This window comes from Lepisosteus oculatus, chromosome 6 (assembly GCF_040954835.1).
Source record: "Lepisosteus oculatus isolate fLepOcu1 chromosome 6, fLepOcu1.hap2, whole genome shotgun sequence".
NCBI classification, from domain to species: Eukaryota; Metazoa; Chordata; class Actinopteri; order Semionotiformes; family Lepisosteidae; genus Lepisosteus; species Lepisosteus oculatus.
Genome location: NC_090701.1, coordinates 2,609,226 through 2,627,494, shown reverse-complemented (window position 1 = coordinate 2,627,494; position 18,269 = coordinate 2,609,226). Strand labels below are relative to the sequence as shown.

Below are 18,269 nucleotides of genomic sequence, written 5' to 3'. Positions count from 1 at the left end.
TAAAAACTGCTTTCCTTGAGAGAAATCTTCCCTGTGTGATTGACTGAATTGAGTAATAACTCACATTTGCCTACACAGCAGATGCATCACATTGCCAGAGGAAGAGACTCCATTTGTTTGCCTCTGGTACTGAGACAGCCTACTGCTTTGTCAAAGTTAACAGCCTGAGAAGATTCTGGCAGCACCATTTGTGTTTTTATAAACACAAAACTGATATTTGTTAAACGTTCAGCAGTCTTGCAATTGTATTATGGGCATACATGTTACCCAAATAAGAAGCCAACTTTCTTTTCTATATACAGGAAAGTCTTAGTCATTGTTTCCAAAAAGCAAAAAGTTTATTCTAATTCAAATGTTAGATTCACCACTTCCTACTAGTATTCTGAATTAAATACTTTAATATCAAATTGACTGTAGCAGATCCAGGCACTGTTCCGTGGCACAGCCCACTCTCCTTCAGTTTTCACTGACAATGTTGTCCTGAAACAGTGACAGGGAACGCTACAAGAGCGATGGATTTTAGAAAGGAAACTTGGCCTTTGCAGATGACATCACTCGACTCATGATAGTGATGCAATTCCCTGCAGTGTCTAAATACATGGCTTCCTTTTTTAAATCCCTTGACTCCACGTTCCTCTTCCACCACTATATTGGCCCCTGGCTCCCTTTGTGTGAGGCGCCTGACTATCTCATCCTCACGGCCAGGCTGTTAGCCCTCAGTCAGACACTTTCACACCAAAGTAGGCTGTAGGCACTTGCACAGCCACATGAATGAATCCCATTGCGAGTTGTAGTCAGGCTCTCCTAGAAAGATGTCTTACCAAACTTGGAACGACAGAATCGCCGTCTCTTCCAGATCAAACTGTGGAGACAGTAAAGCTAGCCCTTGGCTATTTAAAAAAAAAACAAAAGAAAACACGAAAACAACCTGATAAGCTCCCCTACCTGACACAGAGACATACTGACATATGGAAAAAAAATTAATTAGGATTTCTAATTAAAACATGAATTAATTAAAAGGGAAGAATAGCATGAATAGCCTTTGGTGTAAAACAGTGAGGGGGGGAGAAAAAAATGCCAAAGGCACAAGCATGCAGAAGAAGCTGCATATCAGCCTAGGAAAGATAAAGAGGCAGCTCACTACATCTGGTCCTGTGGGAGGACTGAGTGTTAAAAGGGCAAATATTTGATAAGAGGGTGTACCCAGAGGACTCTGCACATAGTCGAGTGATTATAATTCACATTAGTGGACAAAAGGGATAGATTCCTTTTGTTAATACTGGGAAGGCATGGACTAGGGACTATGAACAATAAAAGGAAAATCAATTTTTATAGCCTAATCAATACTGTCATGTTTCTGGTATTAATTACTTGTCCTTTACCAAGGCAGAAAGTCCTTCTTTATTGAGAGTGATGTGCACCTACAGACCTAAGCCACAAGTTTTTACAAGATGTGGCTTGATAATATTCACTCAGATATTCTACAATAAAAAAAAAATCCTTCCTGTTTAACTTTCTGTACTGCTTTTCATATTGAACAATTGTTCTGGAAAAGACAGAATGAGAAAGTTTTGAAAATCATTTTTTTTTAAGTACAGTACACAGATATGATAAAAAGATATCTAACAAGGACCACCATTTATGGTTATGATGTTGCTTTTTCAAGATCAAGCAGTTATTACAAATTACGGGAATTTGAATATTAATTATCTCAGGCCATTTCATACTTCGAGGATGCAGGAATGCATAACCGGATTTTCAGTTCCATTGTTGTGCATTTTTGTGTTTTGTCCTTGATAGAGCTCATTAGTGTGACATAGCTAATGTTAACCAGTGAAAGGTGTTCTTTGTAAGACACAAACACGGACTAGTGAAACAGGTATGAATTACTGATATTACTCTTAGGTCGAAAGCCATACATAAACCAAAGAAATGCTAATTATATATTATATACAACACAAAAAATGATTTAAGAGACAAATAGATTGTTTAAAAGGAAGAAAATTAAGATACAGGTCATAATAATTCCACTTAAGTGCACGCAGTTCTGTCTGACAAATTAGTACCAGCACGCTACGGCCGTTATTTTAAATATGGTTTCACCATAAACACTTTGTAGACATGCTGGAAAAAAATCTCCTCCTTCAAAGCAAACTGCTCCAGAGGCACGCATTTCAGTCTTAATGGAGACTTCCGATTCTCAAATTGTTTGATTTACCTGCATCGTCAAATCGTAGGTCCCAGCCATGCTACAATAAACATGCAAGATTTATATTCAGCCACAGGCAGCGTTAAGATTGCAAGTAACCAAGTAATCTATTTTACAGCCCAAAACACAATTGAGCTCTGTGAAGGGAACAGTTCTGAAAAAATGAGACTAAAAATACTGTCTTAAGGCTGCGAGTCCCCATTGACATTAGCTAACATGCTATTACCATGCTGTAGGTTATTAAGTAAAGATTGGGGAGCCCTTACCACATTGGAAGTGTCTAGCTTCTTTCTCCTGGCAAGGTCAGTGATATTATTCCCATTGTAGTTGATGCTCTCCATGCAGCCTTTGAAATTCTTTCTGTTGCTGGACGTGGGTTTCCCAGAAAACGGCATTCCCCCAAAGCTGAGCTGTATGAAAGAAAGAAAATAATGACAACTGTACCGTTGCCCATTTTAAGCTTAAGATTTGTTTAAATGCCTTTTGCTGAAATGAATGAATCCCCAACCTGCTTTTGGGGATTCAAGGGACATGAACAGAAAAATATTACAATGTTCAATACTAGACAGTGCAGTAGACTTTATTACAGAAAATACTATAATCCACTTTCCAAAGCAGCCTTCTTAAACTGCTGTCTATCTAGCTCCTAAATAGCACTGTGACACAATTTATAAAACAAACACTTTTTTTCATCACACTCATCTGAGTATCTAATTATCACCCAGTGTGTCTATTTACAGTAACAGAGTCCTTCAATAACCTCTAGTGGCCGGTTGGCTGACAAAACACTCCTCTCAAAGACCTGCCCCGCCACACCTTTGTTTTACATATGGGGTGTTAGTGGTATATCTGCAACTTTCCAGCAAGAGAAAGTTTACTAGCAGACATACGGGATTTTTATGTACAGGGTAACACAAATGATTGTCAACGACTTGCATTGAGCATTTTCAGAGATCACTTGATTGAGCTTAGTGTGCAGCTTATGCAGTTATACACTCTTCAGCCAGGTGATCAGATGAGATTACTTAAACTTTTTTCTGTTTATTCTGAGATCGATTCAAGACGTGAAAACAGCACCAACTGCTAAGTTGCATCTTTGCTACAGTATGCTATGCTTTTTGAAAGCTGAAAGAAATTCAATTCCTAGGACAGTGGTTAACAGTCATTTCAGTTGATTTTAATTACTTAACTGAACCGTCATCTGAACTAACAAGTTGCTGACTTGGAATTTTTGCAGGTTTTCCTTTTCTACTCAACAGTTTGGAATATTCCGTTAATGTTAATTATGAAACGCAGTGATTAGAATGCAAGCCCCTCTACGTTATGTTCAAGAGCTGGAAATTATCAAATAGTTTAAAGTAATCCTATTATTAGATCAATTAAAGGTTCGATTGCATAACAGATGTTGGATGGAACCAAAACCAGCAGGTATGTGGGCCTCCAAGATCAAGATTTGGAACCCCTGTTTTAGGACAACTACAGGTTGGCTCCAGTAGCATGTGGCACTGGGCACTTTTCAAACAGGGAACTGGGACCACGCATAACTTGTCATAAAGTGGACGGTCAAGCATTACAACAGCAGCCCAGAAGCATTGGAAGGATATCTGTGAAATCACTTCCAAACAGTTCAACAAGTCACAGAAAAAATCCCTGGACATTTTAGGATTAGTGTCCATGGTATTTGAAGGCAATGGGGAACAAGGAATCCATACACATTGATCTGTGGAAAGGCCATGTGTTGCCCATCCACATGTCCATAGACGTTGGGCTCAATATGCCAATGTGCTTTTCTCTCATGAATCAAGATTTAAAAACCACTGTCTGTCTCCGGAAGATCTGCTGTTTTCTTTAGGGACAATGTAGCAATTAACACAGAAATCATATTGAACAATTCAACCAGTACATCAGTAAACCAATCAGTGACTTGCTAATCCGTACATCGTCATGGGGAGCCAAAGCCTATCCCAGCACACTATGGGCGCAAGGTGGGGCACATGCTGGACAGGACGCCAGTCCATTGCAGTGCACATGCACAGCTTTGGATTGTGGGAGGAAACCAGAGCACCTGGAGGAAACCCACACAAACACGGGGAGAACATACAAACTTCACGCAGACTGCGCCGCAGGATCTGGACCGAACCCAGGGCTCCAGTGCTGTGAGGCAGCAGTGTTAAGCACGGTGCCACTATGCCACTTGGTTTTACTGTGCAGCATAAATAAGATCCATTGCATATGAAATAATGTAATTGAAACTACTGAAAGAGAAGAAAACATAACCTAGTGGATAAGGACATTCCATATTGAGGTCTAGATGGAGTTCCCTGTTATGCTGAAAAACAGATTTAGAAGATAGTGTAGAGTTATACCACACATTTCAGTTCTGCTACACACAAATAAATAAACTCAAGTCTTCCCATAATACCAAGTATTATCTATTCTCTGCAAGATGACATTTAGACTACAAATAAGTACTATGAAGGCTGAAATAAATACTAGTAATCATTTTAAGTGACTACAGTATATTTATTTTGTGTTTTGCCTGTAGGGTCTACAATACTGTACGCTCATCCTGAGCTCCAAAATATACACAGTGCTAAGAAAAATAGGCTAATAAGCTTTTGTTTGATAAGAAATTAATGAAAATTTTGCTCTCATCTAAATGGCCCAAGGAGTATTTTCCATCCCTACCTACTGTATGATTCCCTTTTTGTATTTGCATGTACAGTATGCTTGCATCTTGGGTTATTTCATTTAACATCTTTCCTATACTTTATGGAGTAAAGTTCTGATCAGCCTTTACATGCAAACGTCTTGCCTGTAGTTTAAGTTTGCACCATTTTTCTTATTCTGAGCTGTTCTGTGCATGTGAGCTTGCTGCACATTGATCCATTTATTCTGCAAGGACATTTGCTCAGGAATATAAAGAAAGACTGTGACTATGGGCCTCCCTCTGTATAAATCCTTAACAGAGCTCTACACTTTGGAATTACTTCTTTGTTAAACACTTATAAATCAGTGCATGATGACAGGATTTGGACAAAAAGCATTCATAATCCATAAGTCTTTGCCACAGTGCTAATCAAAGAACAATTCTGCAGTCAATAAAGACTGCTGCATCAGGATTGTCTGAATTATATATAAGAAGCTCTATGCTAATACAGCAGTTTTCTGCATGTCCAATATCCACACTCGGTTTAACAGTTTGCATTATCGTGAGGTTTAGAATTTTAAATAGATTCGCTTTGAGGTGAACTAATTTGAGTTAAGATTCCTCAGACCATTTCAGCCAAATTAGGTAGCAATGCATGCCGAATACATGAATTCTTCAGGTGTTTGCATTTAAAATGCATGGAACCCCCTCAGAACCAAAGGCAATCGCTACATTCTTTATGCATTTGTTTTTTAGTAACTTTTTTTTAGTAACTTAATTTCTAAATTATATAAGAGAAAATGCAGATTTTGCTTTACTAGATGGACAGGACTCTAAATTATGTGTAAACGCAATGCATGTACAGTATATACTGTAGGATATTTTCCACTGCACAGCCACTACTAATTATACTTTTTAAGAAAAGTAACACCAAAGGGAGACAAAGAGAAACAAAACAGAAAGAAATGAATTTCTGTATTTGTTTTTTTAGATTCTCGATGCATAAACACTGGAATGAAGGGCTGACTTCACACACAGTGCTGTCCTGGTAGCTGTCTCAGCTTATCATTGTAAAGAACATGGGAGATGGCACACCGCTGCCACAAGGGGGTGTGTCAGTCCCTGCTAGCTGAGGGATTAGTCTGTGGGATCTCGATACCCTCCCTACAAGACAGGAAAATTGCCCAACATGAAGGACAAATATTAATAGAGTACTGAAAAAGCTTCACATGCTTAAACTGAAATTCATGTGCTCAGATGATTTGGAGTTATTTCGTCATCAGTTTATCCTATTTTATAGTAGCCAACATGTCTTGTTATACAGTACGTTGGATATACAGTAACAGTCATTTTCTGTGGAGGAACAATAAAAACCCACCTGCCAGTTATCTGAATCAATCCCTTTATCATTTGCTGAGGATTGATTTTCGGGCCTAATCTCCTAGTTCTTGGGAAGTAGGCAGTATTAAATAAAGAGCAATTTGGATAGTGTAGTCTGCCAGTAACTGGTTCTGAGACACATAACCAAAAGTCTCTATAGACCATTAAAACATGGACATAGAAAACGCCAAAAGAAATTGTTCTGCATTTTTCTCCTTTTATTTTCTACAAGATGTTACAGATTACATGTTACTTTGCATAAGGATGATCTAAAATGAACAAATAACAGCCAGTTAAAAAAAGCAGCACTGCCATGCTTAGAATGCTATTTGGGGAATTTTGCTGACAAGTCCAAAATGATAGCTTTAGCAAAATCTTAGTACACACCTTTATCAGTGAAACATAAAAACAGACAATTAAAATACTTGGGGGAGCAAATCTGTAGCCTTTTGAGGAGCCTGATGTGGGGAGAACAGGCTCTACCCACAGACCAGGACACATGTCCATGAATGGATGAAAAAGAATAATTTAACATTACTATCCCACATAGTGCCAGCGGGTGTATCAAGTCATACAGTAATTAGTCTGAGTGTACGAGAACCTTGGCCTTTGTACCTGTAAAGAATTTAGCCGATAATAACATCAATTACTAAAGAGTTACATGCCTTGTAGAAAAGCCGACCTTTGCCCAACATTAAACAAAGATAACAGAAAATTATTTTGGGGTCTGTTGGAAAATAAATGATTATAGAGATTGTGATGTGTAGTTCCCATATTTTACTACATCTTTTTGCACTTTAAATTGATTTCACTGCGATTAACAACTCTTGGAAAGCAACGCGCTGTACTGTACTCCTTTTGAAAGGGACACGTGTGTCATGTAAACGTTACATGATTCATGAAACATAGTGGGTTTAAATGATATTGGTAGAGAAATACACCAAACCAACAACCTAGCAATGTTGCCTACAGTATTTCTGCATTGATAGCTATTATTAATTTGGTTTTAAGACACGGGGATTCTGCCTAATGTTTGCTTTTACTCTCACCTCATAGTCTAAGTCAAGGTGGTCAAATTCTCCGTTGGTGCGGAAGTGCTGCGCATGTCTGTCCAGCGTGAGGTTGATGCTGCGCCCATATCTCTCGATAACCACAGAATGCCAGTGATGATCGTCCAGGAGGCTGCCACTTGTCACCGACGTGTGGCCAAAAATAGAGCCATACTGATTGCTACCTACAGCAGGAGGGAGGCGAGAAATTCAGATTCACAAGGTTGCAAAGCTTTTCACGACCCAGATAATCTGCTGCTTTCAGAACCCCTTGGTCTCTTCATTTAAGGGGCTCTTTGGAAGCTTTTAGCTCTTCCCAATTCACATTCCTTGACGAGCTGGATTCATAATATAACACGGTAGTCACATTTTTACAAGATTTGCGCTCCCCGCCAGTTCTTGTTTTTATTGTGTACCCATCCCGTCTGGACTCACAAAGTGTGTGAGAGGACAGTACGTCACAGCAGGCCTGGGGAGGCCTGGCGAGCCACGGGGGTCTGCTCGGCTGAGAACTGAGAGAATCCAACTCATGCTAACCCCAACCCCAAAGGCCTTGGGGCACCTCCATTCACCTGGACCGGTATTCCCGGACCCAGACTTGAACTACTGATGCCTGGACTATAAAGCTTGCTTGTTTGTGTCACTCGGGATCCCACAGGTTCACAAACGGTGCTACTCAGGGAAGGATTTAATGGATCACCAAGTGCACTATTTACACCCCTGTAGTGCGGCAGGCATTGAGCATCATCATGCAGCAAGCGTTAGCGTTGATGAAAAGAATAATTGGAGAATATTTTTGATGTACAGCATGTGTTGAGTTGCAAACCTTAGAAATCTGCAAATTATGCTAAATGGTACTGAGTACCAAGAAATGCACATTCACTAAAAAGTCATCAGAATTATCCAAGCGACAGAATAGATCGTTTTCGACAGTATAGAAAACAACTGAGCTTTTTAGCATTACACTGCAAAAGGAATCCAAATCACAGGTAAAGTTGTGCTGCTGCTTACCTCAGAACTTTAATTTCAGTTGTGCATCTTATCTTTGATTGGTAAGTTAATGGAGACTTAAATAGAGATTGAGTACTTAAAAGAAAAAAACTACCTAGATTTAACGAGAGCACCAGCTTCGCTTTCTGGAGCTCCAGGGTAATGTAGTCGCCCTGCTGTCCCTCTCCGTGGAAGATTACCCCTTCGCTCTCCGAGGTCTTAAACTTCAGGGCAATAACGTCCTTCAGGGTTTTCATCTTCTTATTTCTGAACCGGTACGAGATCACCCCCTGGCCATCGAAGTTAATAACATCAGCCCCTAGAAAGGAGAGACCGATAAGAATTCAGCGTCATGCCCCGTTTTGGATAAATGATGGGCTGAATGTCTGCTCACTGGATTGCTCTTTATAACGGGTCGCATTCAGAGATAAATTCCATCTGGAGTCTACTGATAAACCACAGCATGGGGCTGGGAAATAAAAGCCCAGCTCTGCTAGCAGACAAAGCCTTCTCGGTAACTGTACGGTGTCATGTGAATTTCGAACCCAGACAGTATACTAAGTGATGCAAACTGATGTATTGAAATGGAAATGCATTTAAGTATGTTCCTCTCCTGAACAGACATGAACATTTCCTGTCAACAAGACATGAATTTAAGTGTTCAGGGATTCGATGTACACTCTGTTTCCTGGACATGCTGTAGGACACTTTATGATCTATCCTGACCAAGCTCAATCACAATCACAATCACAACGTTGTGAAAGAGATGACGTCTTACTTTGGAGGAAAAATATCATAGTGGCACATTTATTACTAAGACATGCTGACAGGCTCATATACTCTGGTGTGGTTCAAAGTGACATGTTTTTCTCCTTTTAAAAAGCAATTGATTTCTGTTGATCCATTCTTAATTAAAATGTAAATGATCATGTTAATTTCTCTGTTGGGTAAATTATGGCTCGCTCTATAGTCACAGCCAGTGAAATTAGCTGCCAGATTTGGACATATCTATTCATTGTAAAACATAAATGCACCTGCTGTCAGTGGCACCATATGGAATACAAACCTTCAGTCTACTGAAGGCTCTGGTAAAAGAGTGTTTCTTGCACAGTTCACTGGAACAAGTCAGATACTGAAAGAATTCTATTTTTTTCTTATACACATTTTCTTAATGTCGTTTTGTACATAAAAAGCAAAAACAAACAGGACAGTTTTACAAGAAAATGAAGTGGTACAAATCAACACTGTGATTCTTTTCTTTCCAAAGCACAACATTTCAATAATAGCTTACACACAGAACCTGCTCTTCTATTGGTTTGTGCAATATGACTAAAAAGTACCAAACCTCTTGCCTTTATTAATGGATTCATCAATTAGAAATGTATTGATCAAATTCATCTGATTTTTTCTGGCATGAAAATAGAATCACTTTTAAGCTGGCACCTAATTCATATGTCTTTTTTAATGCACTTTACAGTGCTAATGCAATGCTAATTACATGCTGAAATTTAGCTTGTAAGAGTGGTTTAAAATAGAAGGCGTATCATTTTGATATAGCGCTTGGTGGGAACATTTGCTTGTAATAAAAATGTCACTGCTCGATGCGCAAAACTAGTGTGGGGATTGGCAGAAAGATACAGTATGTCATAAGCAGATGAGAGAGGGATGTCACCTACCCAAGGTTTAAAGGATTCTCTGAAGCTTTGTCACTTTTTATTCAATCTTCTGGAGGTACATACAGTACACGGTGAGGAAGACTTGTGACCTTTGACCAATTTACTGCTGTAGCTGGACCATCTCAGGGCCCTGCACTGAATGTAAAGATACAACCCACCTCCTCTGTCCTCCACTCCTGTGCCCTGCTGAGAAATGATTGCTACTGGTTTTGTAATGTGTGAAAGTATGTTCTGTCTGAAGCACAAGGAGCAAATTACTCTGTTTCATCCCCTGTGGCACTGGCCTTCACTATTACAGAGGATGGCTTATCCATTTATCTTCATTAACAAGATCAGGGGACAAACTACACTCTCATTAGTAGCTTGAACTCTGTCATTGACCCGCAAGTGACCTTACTATTGTTATTATTGCTTTTCCTTTCAGCATTAGCAAATCCTTTTAGTGACAAGTTTAAGGAAAGGAAGAAGAGATTTTTATAGTGGATTGTGAAAAAAAATATATACTAGGTGCCAAAGAGTATACATGAATTGCCCAAGGTTTAATCTCCTCACTGCTGGTGTCCATCCTTATCATTGTCAATAATCAGCAGTGTTTGATTGGTGCAGTCTGGGGGCATCTGGCAGTGCTGCCTGGATGATGAGGAGATAGGCACTGACAGGAAAGTGAGTTAGCACTAAACAACTCGGGGTAGTTTAGAAGGAAGATATGAATGACAATGCTCCTCTGATTCTATCACAGCTTACCTATACCTGTCACAAATGTCCTACATCATGAAAAACAGGTTCACTTTCCCATTTGAAACCTTATATTACAAACCTTTACAGAGCTACAAAAGTAGATCATCTAAAGAGCCGTGTCTCTTGTGGACAGCTGTCTATTTTACCCCCAAGCACAGTAAAAAGGTTAAAAGCTTTGCATTTTGACTATTTTTTTTACAGACGCCATTTTTGAAACACATTAAAATTAACCAACCGATAATAACACAGAATAGTGCGGGTAACATTCAGAACATTTCAACATGTAGTAAAGTGCAGTAACATGCTGTAGAACATTTTTCAAATTAAAATAGCATTTCTGTGTTTCAGTTAATTTGTGATGTTTAATGTAACACTAAATATCAAATGATAAAACTGTAAATTTTGCATTGTTTAAATAAATGCACACCAAACACAATTCACAGACATCGCACTCCTCCAAGCTTTAATAAGTTTTTCAGTAGGCTTTTTTCTGAAGGAGTGAAACAGGGAGCTGTGTCAACATGCAAGCTGTAAAGGAAAATGTAGAGGTTAATTCCAAGCTGCAAAGTAAATATAAAAGACATAATTTTTCAGCCTTCTTCATTGTTGCGACACACACCTCCAAAGCCAAATCACTGTGCTTTTTATTTTTTTCAGCATGGAATTAACCTCTACTTGTTCTGAGACATGCAATCATTTGTTTTAAGCTGACGACTCTTAACAAAATCAATTTGATTGAGCTTTTCTGATTATTATGCTGAATCTGTTAGGAGTTTAATCCATCGGTTGTGAGTAAGTGTTTATAGCTACGCATATTATTTCTGTTCCGCACGGCCACATTTAAAACATGATAAAAAAATGCGACAGAAGCAGAATTAGTTTTCTTATTGCTTTATTTCTCCCGGTAAGGCAATTGAGAGCAAATTATCATTCGCAATGATGACTGGAGCTCCTTTTCTACAGCAGGGCTTTAACTGGAGCGGTGTGAGTGAAGCATGTCAATTAAGTATACAACAGCAACGTCACAGGTGGGATTTGCACCCATGACCCTGTAGTCCAGAATCCTAAACTCTAAGCAGTATTTCACACTGCTGTCTAATTAAAGTGAAGAAGGCTATGATATTGCAAGGGATTAATCATAGAATTACATTTGCCCTGCAGAGCTATAGGTGGACCATTCAATTAATTAACTATATGATAGAATAGCTGCACTGCTTTGTTAATTATTTTGTGAACCTGTGCATGGAGATTATTCTGTTTTTAAGTAGTGAAGGCTCCTTCTGAGAAATGATAATTGTCAATGTTTTCCTGACCTTGGCTTTCCCAATTTACTACCTGAACATGACAGAATTCCTCCTTGGTTTTTCTAATAGCCCTATTTCTTTAAAATACCTTCCAAGAAAAAGACAAAAAAAATACTGCTGAAACAAACCGAAGAAAACAGATGTCACTCTGTATGCAAATGTGTTTGTAATAATTAACTATCAGTATGGTGCTTTATGGAAAACAGTTGCATTATTTTATTTCTTTATTGGATTAATCCATTCAAACCAGCCTTGTTTTCAGTTTTAGAAATGTGACGAAAGCAAAATAGATTTTTTTACGTTGGGAATTAACTATTTACAGTAACATACAGTACTAAGTTAAACTTGTTCAGTAATGATAACACTAAAACAACAGACTACATGGGCCATCCCCTGGAAGATTGTAATGCAATATTGACAGGTGTCTGAAACCTCTCCTGTCATAAATGCTGTATACTGTAGGTAAGAAGAATGGAAGCACACAAGCTAAGACCTTCACCTTCATGGTATCTGCCTCTCTGTTTTTATTCTGTATTGACTTGGTTAGCACTGTGTTCAGGCCATTAAGTCTGCTTAAAGCAGTGCTGACACACAGGAGAGTTGGTATGTCTGCAGGTTTTCTAGGTCTCTTCAAAGCACCAGGACCGCAGAGCTGGGAGAATGTTTCACACTGGTCCCATATTGACCTGATATGGAAAAAAACATGCAGACCCCCCCACCACCCCAGGCTGGGGACACTCCTGGTGTAAAGTGTGATCACAGTCAAATGCCACTGCTCACACTGGGTGAACCGGTACAGCGTGTTCCAGCCTTTCACTTCATTGAGTATCACTGCATTCCTGCTGTGTGCAGAGATGTACTATTAGTTTAATCGGTGGAAATGAAATGCAGGGCATTTAAAAAACAAGATAGGTTTAAATGAATTAAAATGGCTTTGTAAGAGTATACTGTAATGGGTGATTTTGCAATACAAAGATCATATATACTGTACCACCTCTGTAAGATAATATTATTAGAATTAATGGTAGTTTTAAGTATACAGTTTGAGTCAGACAATCCATACCACAAAATTCATGTGTAGTCTTTATTTTTACACAGTGTTTGAAAATTACATATATATTCTCTCTAAGCAGAATCATAGCCTCCTTGTGAAGTTTAAGAAGGAAAAGTCATTAATCAGATTGTGGGCAACATTTCTAGCAGAGCTGGCAAAATGCTACAATTTGTCAACATGTGTCTCTGTGAAACCAGCTCTGCTGAAAACACAGAGCCAAGAAACCTTCGGCATGATTGAAGACAATGCAAAAAGGTGAAAAACAGAATCTGATGGCATTAGTTTATTTTTAAAAAAAGATAAATCTGAAACAAATATCTGCTTTCCTTTGGAGACATTGATCCAAGACAACTTATAATTGCAATTTAAATTACATACACTCTTACTCTGAGCTTTTCATTCCCCATGTGAAATCCATTTTCTCCTGTTGGAATGGTTTTCTTACTGTTTTGCATCTTCATACAGTCTGAGCTCAAGCCTTCCTTAAATAGAAAACTAATCCTGCCATATAGAAGCTATTATAATAAACAAGTGGCTAGTCTTAAAAGGGTTGCCTGCTCTCCACATTAAAACGGCGTTATTGTTTCATTTATTCTGTCTACATAATAATCAGTAGCACTCTGCCCTCTCACAGCATTTGTGCATAACAGGCCCTTACTGGAATTGAAAAGATTAACTTTCCTTAATGTAAGTCACTCTAGGGAGCACAAGTGTTTTGAATAAAATTTTCAAATATGAAATTGCACAAAGTGCCTCTCATGCACAAGGTATGCGTATAATCTCCATTTCCTTTAAAATGTTTCTTTGTGGTACAGGAGTTATTTTGAAGAGTGGTTCGGCATAGCAACACCATTACTTCACCCTTTTTGTACTTTAAAACACTGAAAGAGTATTTTCACAAGGATGTGTTGATTTCAATCTTTCTGCTGCTCCAACAATGTGTTGTCGCAGGATACTTATTGAACTAAGCATCTGAATCTATTTTCCAAAGTGCTGGGAAATGTTATTATCCACAAGTCTGCTTCCTGTCACATTTAGGCTTGTCCAATCTAATGAACACCAGTAAAAACAAGAGATGTTGTTTAGATTGAGTTGCCATTGGCAAAATATTAACTGCAGTTAAAGAAGATCCATATTAAAAATGGCAGTAAAGGCCATAGCCCATGTCAGTCTCGACCACATGTTTAAGCCTGTATCTATACTTTTCTTAGATACAAAGTCATGCTATATTTATACTGTACTGTACTGTATATGCTACAATTATTAAGTTTATATCATTTCACTTTCAAGAGGGTGATCCAGGATCAATCTGTGTCAACTCAATTAACATCTCTGCTTGCATCTAATGAGCTCTTTGAACCTATTCAGTCGGGAGTTTAGAAAGAGTATTACTGATACAGCACTTGTTAATGATTTGCAGACGGCCTCTGATTCTGGCTCACTTAATATTCTTCTCATTTCGATACTGTCTTGTCATGTTTTGATCATGAGATTGTGCTGGATCACATGGGAAATCTTCCAGGAATGACTGGCATTTCCCTTTGTTCATTTGGCCCTTGTGTAGCTTCCAGGACCAAATCATACACCTTGGCTGCTTTGAATTGCATGTTTCTGCACTTACTCAGGGTGTTCCACAGGGTTCTGTGCTAAGTCCTTGTCTGTTTAGCATTACCTAATGTATATTCCTCTTGATTAGATTATTCACCATCATGGATGCTCAGATTTTCTTGTAGAACAAATCAGATACTACTGCTGCGGTTTCTGCACGGTACAGATGTCTATCTGATACTACGTTGCATATGCAACAGAATATTCTTGAGTTAAACTGTGATGTAATTGATATTGTGCTCATAGACTCCCAATGTCAACTCTTTGCAAAGATTTGGACTTCAGTGACGTGGCTGATAGGGCTGAAATTAGACCAGTCATCAAAGTTAAGATCTGGGTGTTACTTTTGACCCGGATGAGTTATTTGAAGGTTGCAGGATAGCAACATCATATGAGTGTTTTTCTTACACATTCTGTAACTGCTCATTATAGGTCTGCCTGTCTGGAGCTGGAATATTGGTACCTTACTCTTTTTTAAACTATTGTAATAGATTACCTGCGGGGGTATCTAAGTACAGTATGTCCAGAATTCTTAGCTCATCTGGTAACTCAAGCATTAAAAGATTAAAAGAGTATTAATGCACTAAAATGCATCACTCTTTGTATACATTACTTTAAAGAGCAAATTCTACATTCTACGAGAATGCTACTGGGAAAATTAAATACCTACAGGTACTGTACTGTATGTATGCATTTAAATGGCAAAATAAAACCCATCTGTCAAAAAAATGGCTAATGCACTCTCTGCATGGGAATGACAATGTGTTTCGTACAAGGTGCAGTTGCAGAAAAACGTTCTGTGGCGGGAGACTCACAGTAAGGACAGCCGTAGATCTCAAACCGGAGCCCGATGCGTCCTTCTCCATTCCAGTCCAGGGGGATAATCCGCAGGTAGCGAGCCACGACGGCCTGCTGGAAATCGTGCCGGACTACGCTCTCGGTGTTTGTGTTGCCTACAAACGCCTGAAGGAGATCAAAGAGAGAAACGCAGGTTAGACGGCCAGTGTCAGCAGGGTCTCTGACTCGGTGCTTGGCCCCCACACACAGATTCCATTACGCTCCTCGGCCATATTTCCTAATCGATTATTTATTGCTTTATTTATTCCTGTCGTTGTCGATCTGCTCAGAAGATGCCCTCGTCCAGGGCAACTTACAGAATAAATGATGCAAAAATAAATGTTGAAGGTATGGTGTGGAAGATACAGTAAGTGACGAGATCGAGGCAGGTACATGTCAGAAGCGCAGGGCCTGAGCAGACCGGAGGGAAAACGTCTATGGAGTGGTAACATGTCAGCAAGGAGTCACCAACCGTTCTCCCGTCTGATTATAAGGTATGTGTTTAGACATTAGTGTGCGCTTGTGTCTATTGGAGCTCTGCCATGGACTTCTTTAATTTTACCATTAGGAATGACGAACAGTTGAGAACATACAGTATACAGTAGAGCCAATGGTGTTTTGGGCATGTGATAATGCAAAATAAAATAAACCCATGATAAAGCTGATTAAAAGAGAGAAAAGATAGCTAGAAAAGAACTGGGAGACAAACTGTGTTACATGCAAGTGTTAAACCAAAACAGTATTATATTTTCACTACAGCTACAAATCATTTTCTACTAAACAATAAGAATAAAACTGTGCAGTTCTGAAAGAATACAGTATTTCCAAGTACTTCCTTCTTTGCTGACTTTTAAAAAGTGACCGCAGACTTATATCATGAACAAACATTAATTGTCTTGATTTTTTTATTAATTTCTTAAATGGTAATGGCACGATAAAGCAGTGTAACAGTTACATTTTGTTCTGAAAAAAAATTGAGTTCTAAACATAATTGAGAGTCTAAAGCATCAGACACAGAGGTGACTTCTGAAGAGATTACTGAAAGAAAAATAACTCATTTGGAGTACAAAGCAGACTGCCACAGTTCAATCACAGCTGTGTCAATCTTTCATATGAAGAACACTTAGCTCTATCAAGGATCCCAGGTGGACATGTTTACTCCCTACACTGTCAGGAGGTCAAAGATTAAGGGACATGAGAGGAACAAAGACCATTGATGTACAGCTGGCACATCTGCCCGGGGGTGGGTCGGTCGTGTCCCAGGAAACAGGCCCCCCAGGAATCTTTAATGTCATGGTGAGATGGAACTGGAACTACTGTCTCTCCCAATTCGGTGGAGGCAGCTTCAGTCCCGGGACAGAGTGTGTGATAAGCACTCACTCTGCAGCTGAAATCGTGTGCTGCAATGGGATGGCAGCTCAGAAAGCATCTGTGCAGTGTAATACTGTACATACAGCGCAAGGTTGCTGGAAGAAAGGTGTTGCTGTGTTGCTCTTAGATGACTGTTGAAATGAACTGTCTGATATAGTACATTAGCTATAGCACATGCTGTGTTTTTGAGACGGTATGTTACTGTATATCCATACAGTTTCCTTCATGAAATCCTCAAACTATTTAGTCAACTAGCAACCAAATGATCTATTTGGGCCAAAAGGCTCCACAGCTGAAACATTGTGTTTGTTTTCTTCTCTTTTCAGCAGGGAATAAACCTTTGTTACTTTGCAGCCTACGCATGCTGATGGAGCTCCCTATGAACTAAAAATCTCAAAGTATCCAGGTGAACATGGAGTACTATGGTCACCCATAAAATGTATATATTTTTTGATGCAGCTTATTACTTAATCATCGTCGCTTTTTCTGTGTCACACTGTCACTATACTAATACATCTCAAATGCTCAGTTCCCATGGTTTTCTTCTACAAAATATTTTGCAGCTGGTAAAGATGCTGAATATCTTTATGCAGAACAGAACTTCCATGTTCATTTAATCTAGTCATTAATTAGCATGGGGCACATACAGTACATAATACGATCGAAATGTACAAACCTGTAAATAAATAAAAGGGGCAATTCCATTCATTATACATTCTTACTTAAATATAAAAAAAATGTAAATCTGAATTATAATTTATATATTATATATTTATATATTATACATTATTTTGTAAGTATACTTTAATTTCTCTATCATACTAGGTTAACTTCTGCATCATATTGGATCATATTAAAAATGTAGCAGGCAGTAGCAGTATTTTAACAACCTTCATAAAAATTGATTGGGTACTATTGAAGTTCCATGTGTTTGCGAAGAATTCTCTGTCAAATAATGTATTACTTATTTTCTGTCATTTTACTTATTACTAATTGGACTAACTTTAAGAAATATTCTGGGAGAGGTTGACATATCTGTCATTTAAATAATAAGTGCTCCACTTCCCACAAACATTTGTGTGTTTTTAAATGAAGAAACATGGAACAACTAGCCCATCACGAATATAGTCTTGAACAGACTGCAACTCCAAACAATCTGCAATGTCTTCTAATTACATAAAACCTGACAAAACAAATCAAAGACTTATTTAAATTGGTTGGATTTTTGGTACAGTGTTTTGTAGGATTTTTCACAGATAAAAATCTGAATTGTTGCTCCTATAGTTAATATCATATGGATCTCATTTGAAGTATTTGTTCATCGTTATGTTAAAAAGTTAGTATTGCATCATGCGATAATCATTTTAATAGAATTTGTTGCTATTTTTAAAAAAATATGCACA

General features: G+C 38.5%; 1 protein-coding gene across 2 annotated transcripts in view; it reads right to left on the bottom strand.

Annotated features, from left to right (window-relative positions):
- The window catches only part of cntnap2a (contactin associated protein 2a), a 460,034-nt gene that overhangs the window by 202,684 nt on the left and 239,081 nt on the right, over nucleotides 1-18,269 (bottom strand). For both annotated transcript variants that reach the window (XM_015354892.2, XM_015354893.2), the window contains exons 5-8: nucleotides 15,474-15,621; nucleotides 8,394-8,597; nucleotides 7,289-7,473; nucleotides 2,476-2,619 (exon numbers count right to left, since the gene is read on the bottom strand). In XM_015354892.2, the coding sequence (XP_015210378.1) occupies nucleotides 2,476-2,619; nucleotides 7,289-7,473; nucleotides 8,394-8,597; nucleotides 15,474-15,621 (681 nt within the window). The remainder of the gene's footprint in view (nucleotides 1-2,475; nucleotides 2,620-7,288; nucleotides 7,474-8,393; nucleotides 8,598-15,473; nucleotides 15,622-18,269) is intronic.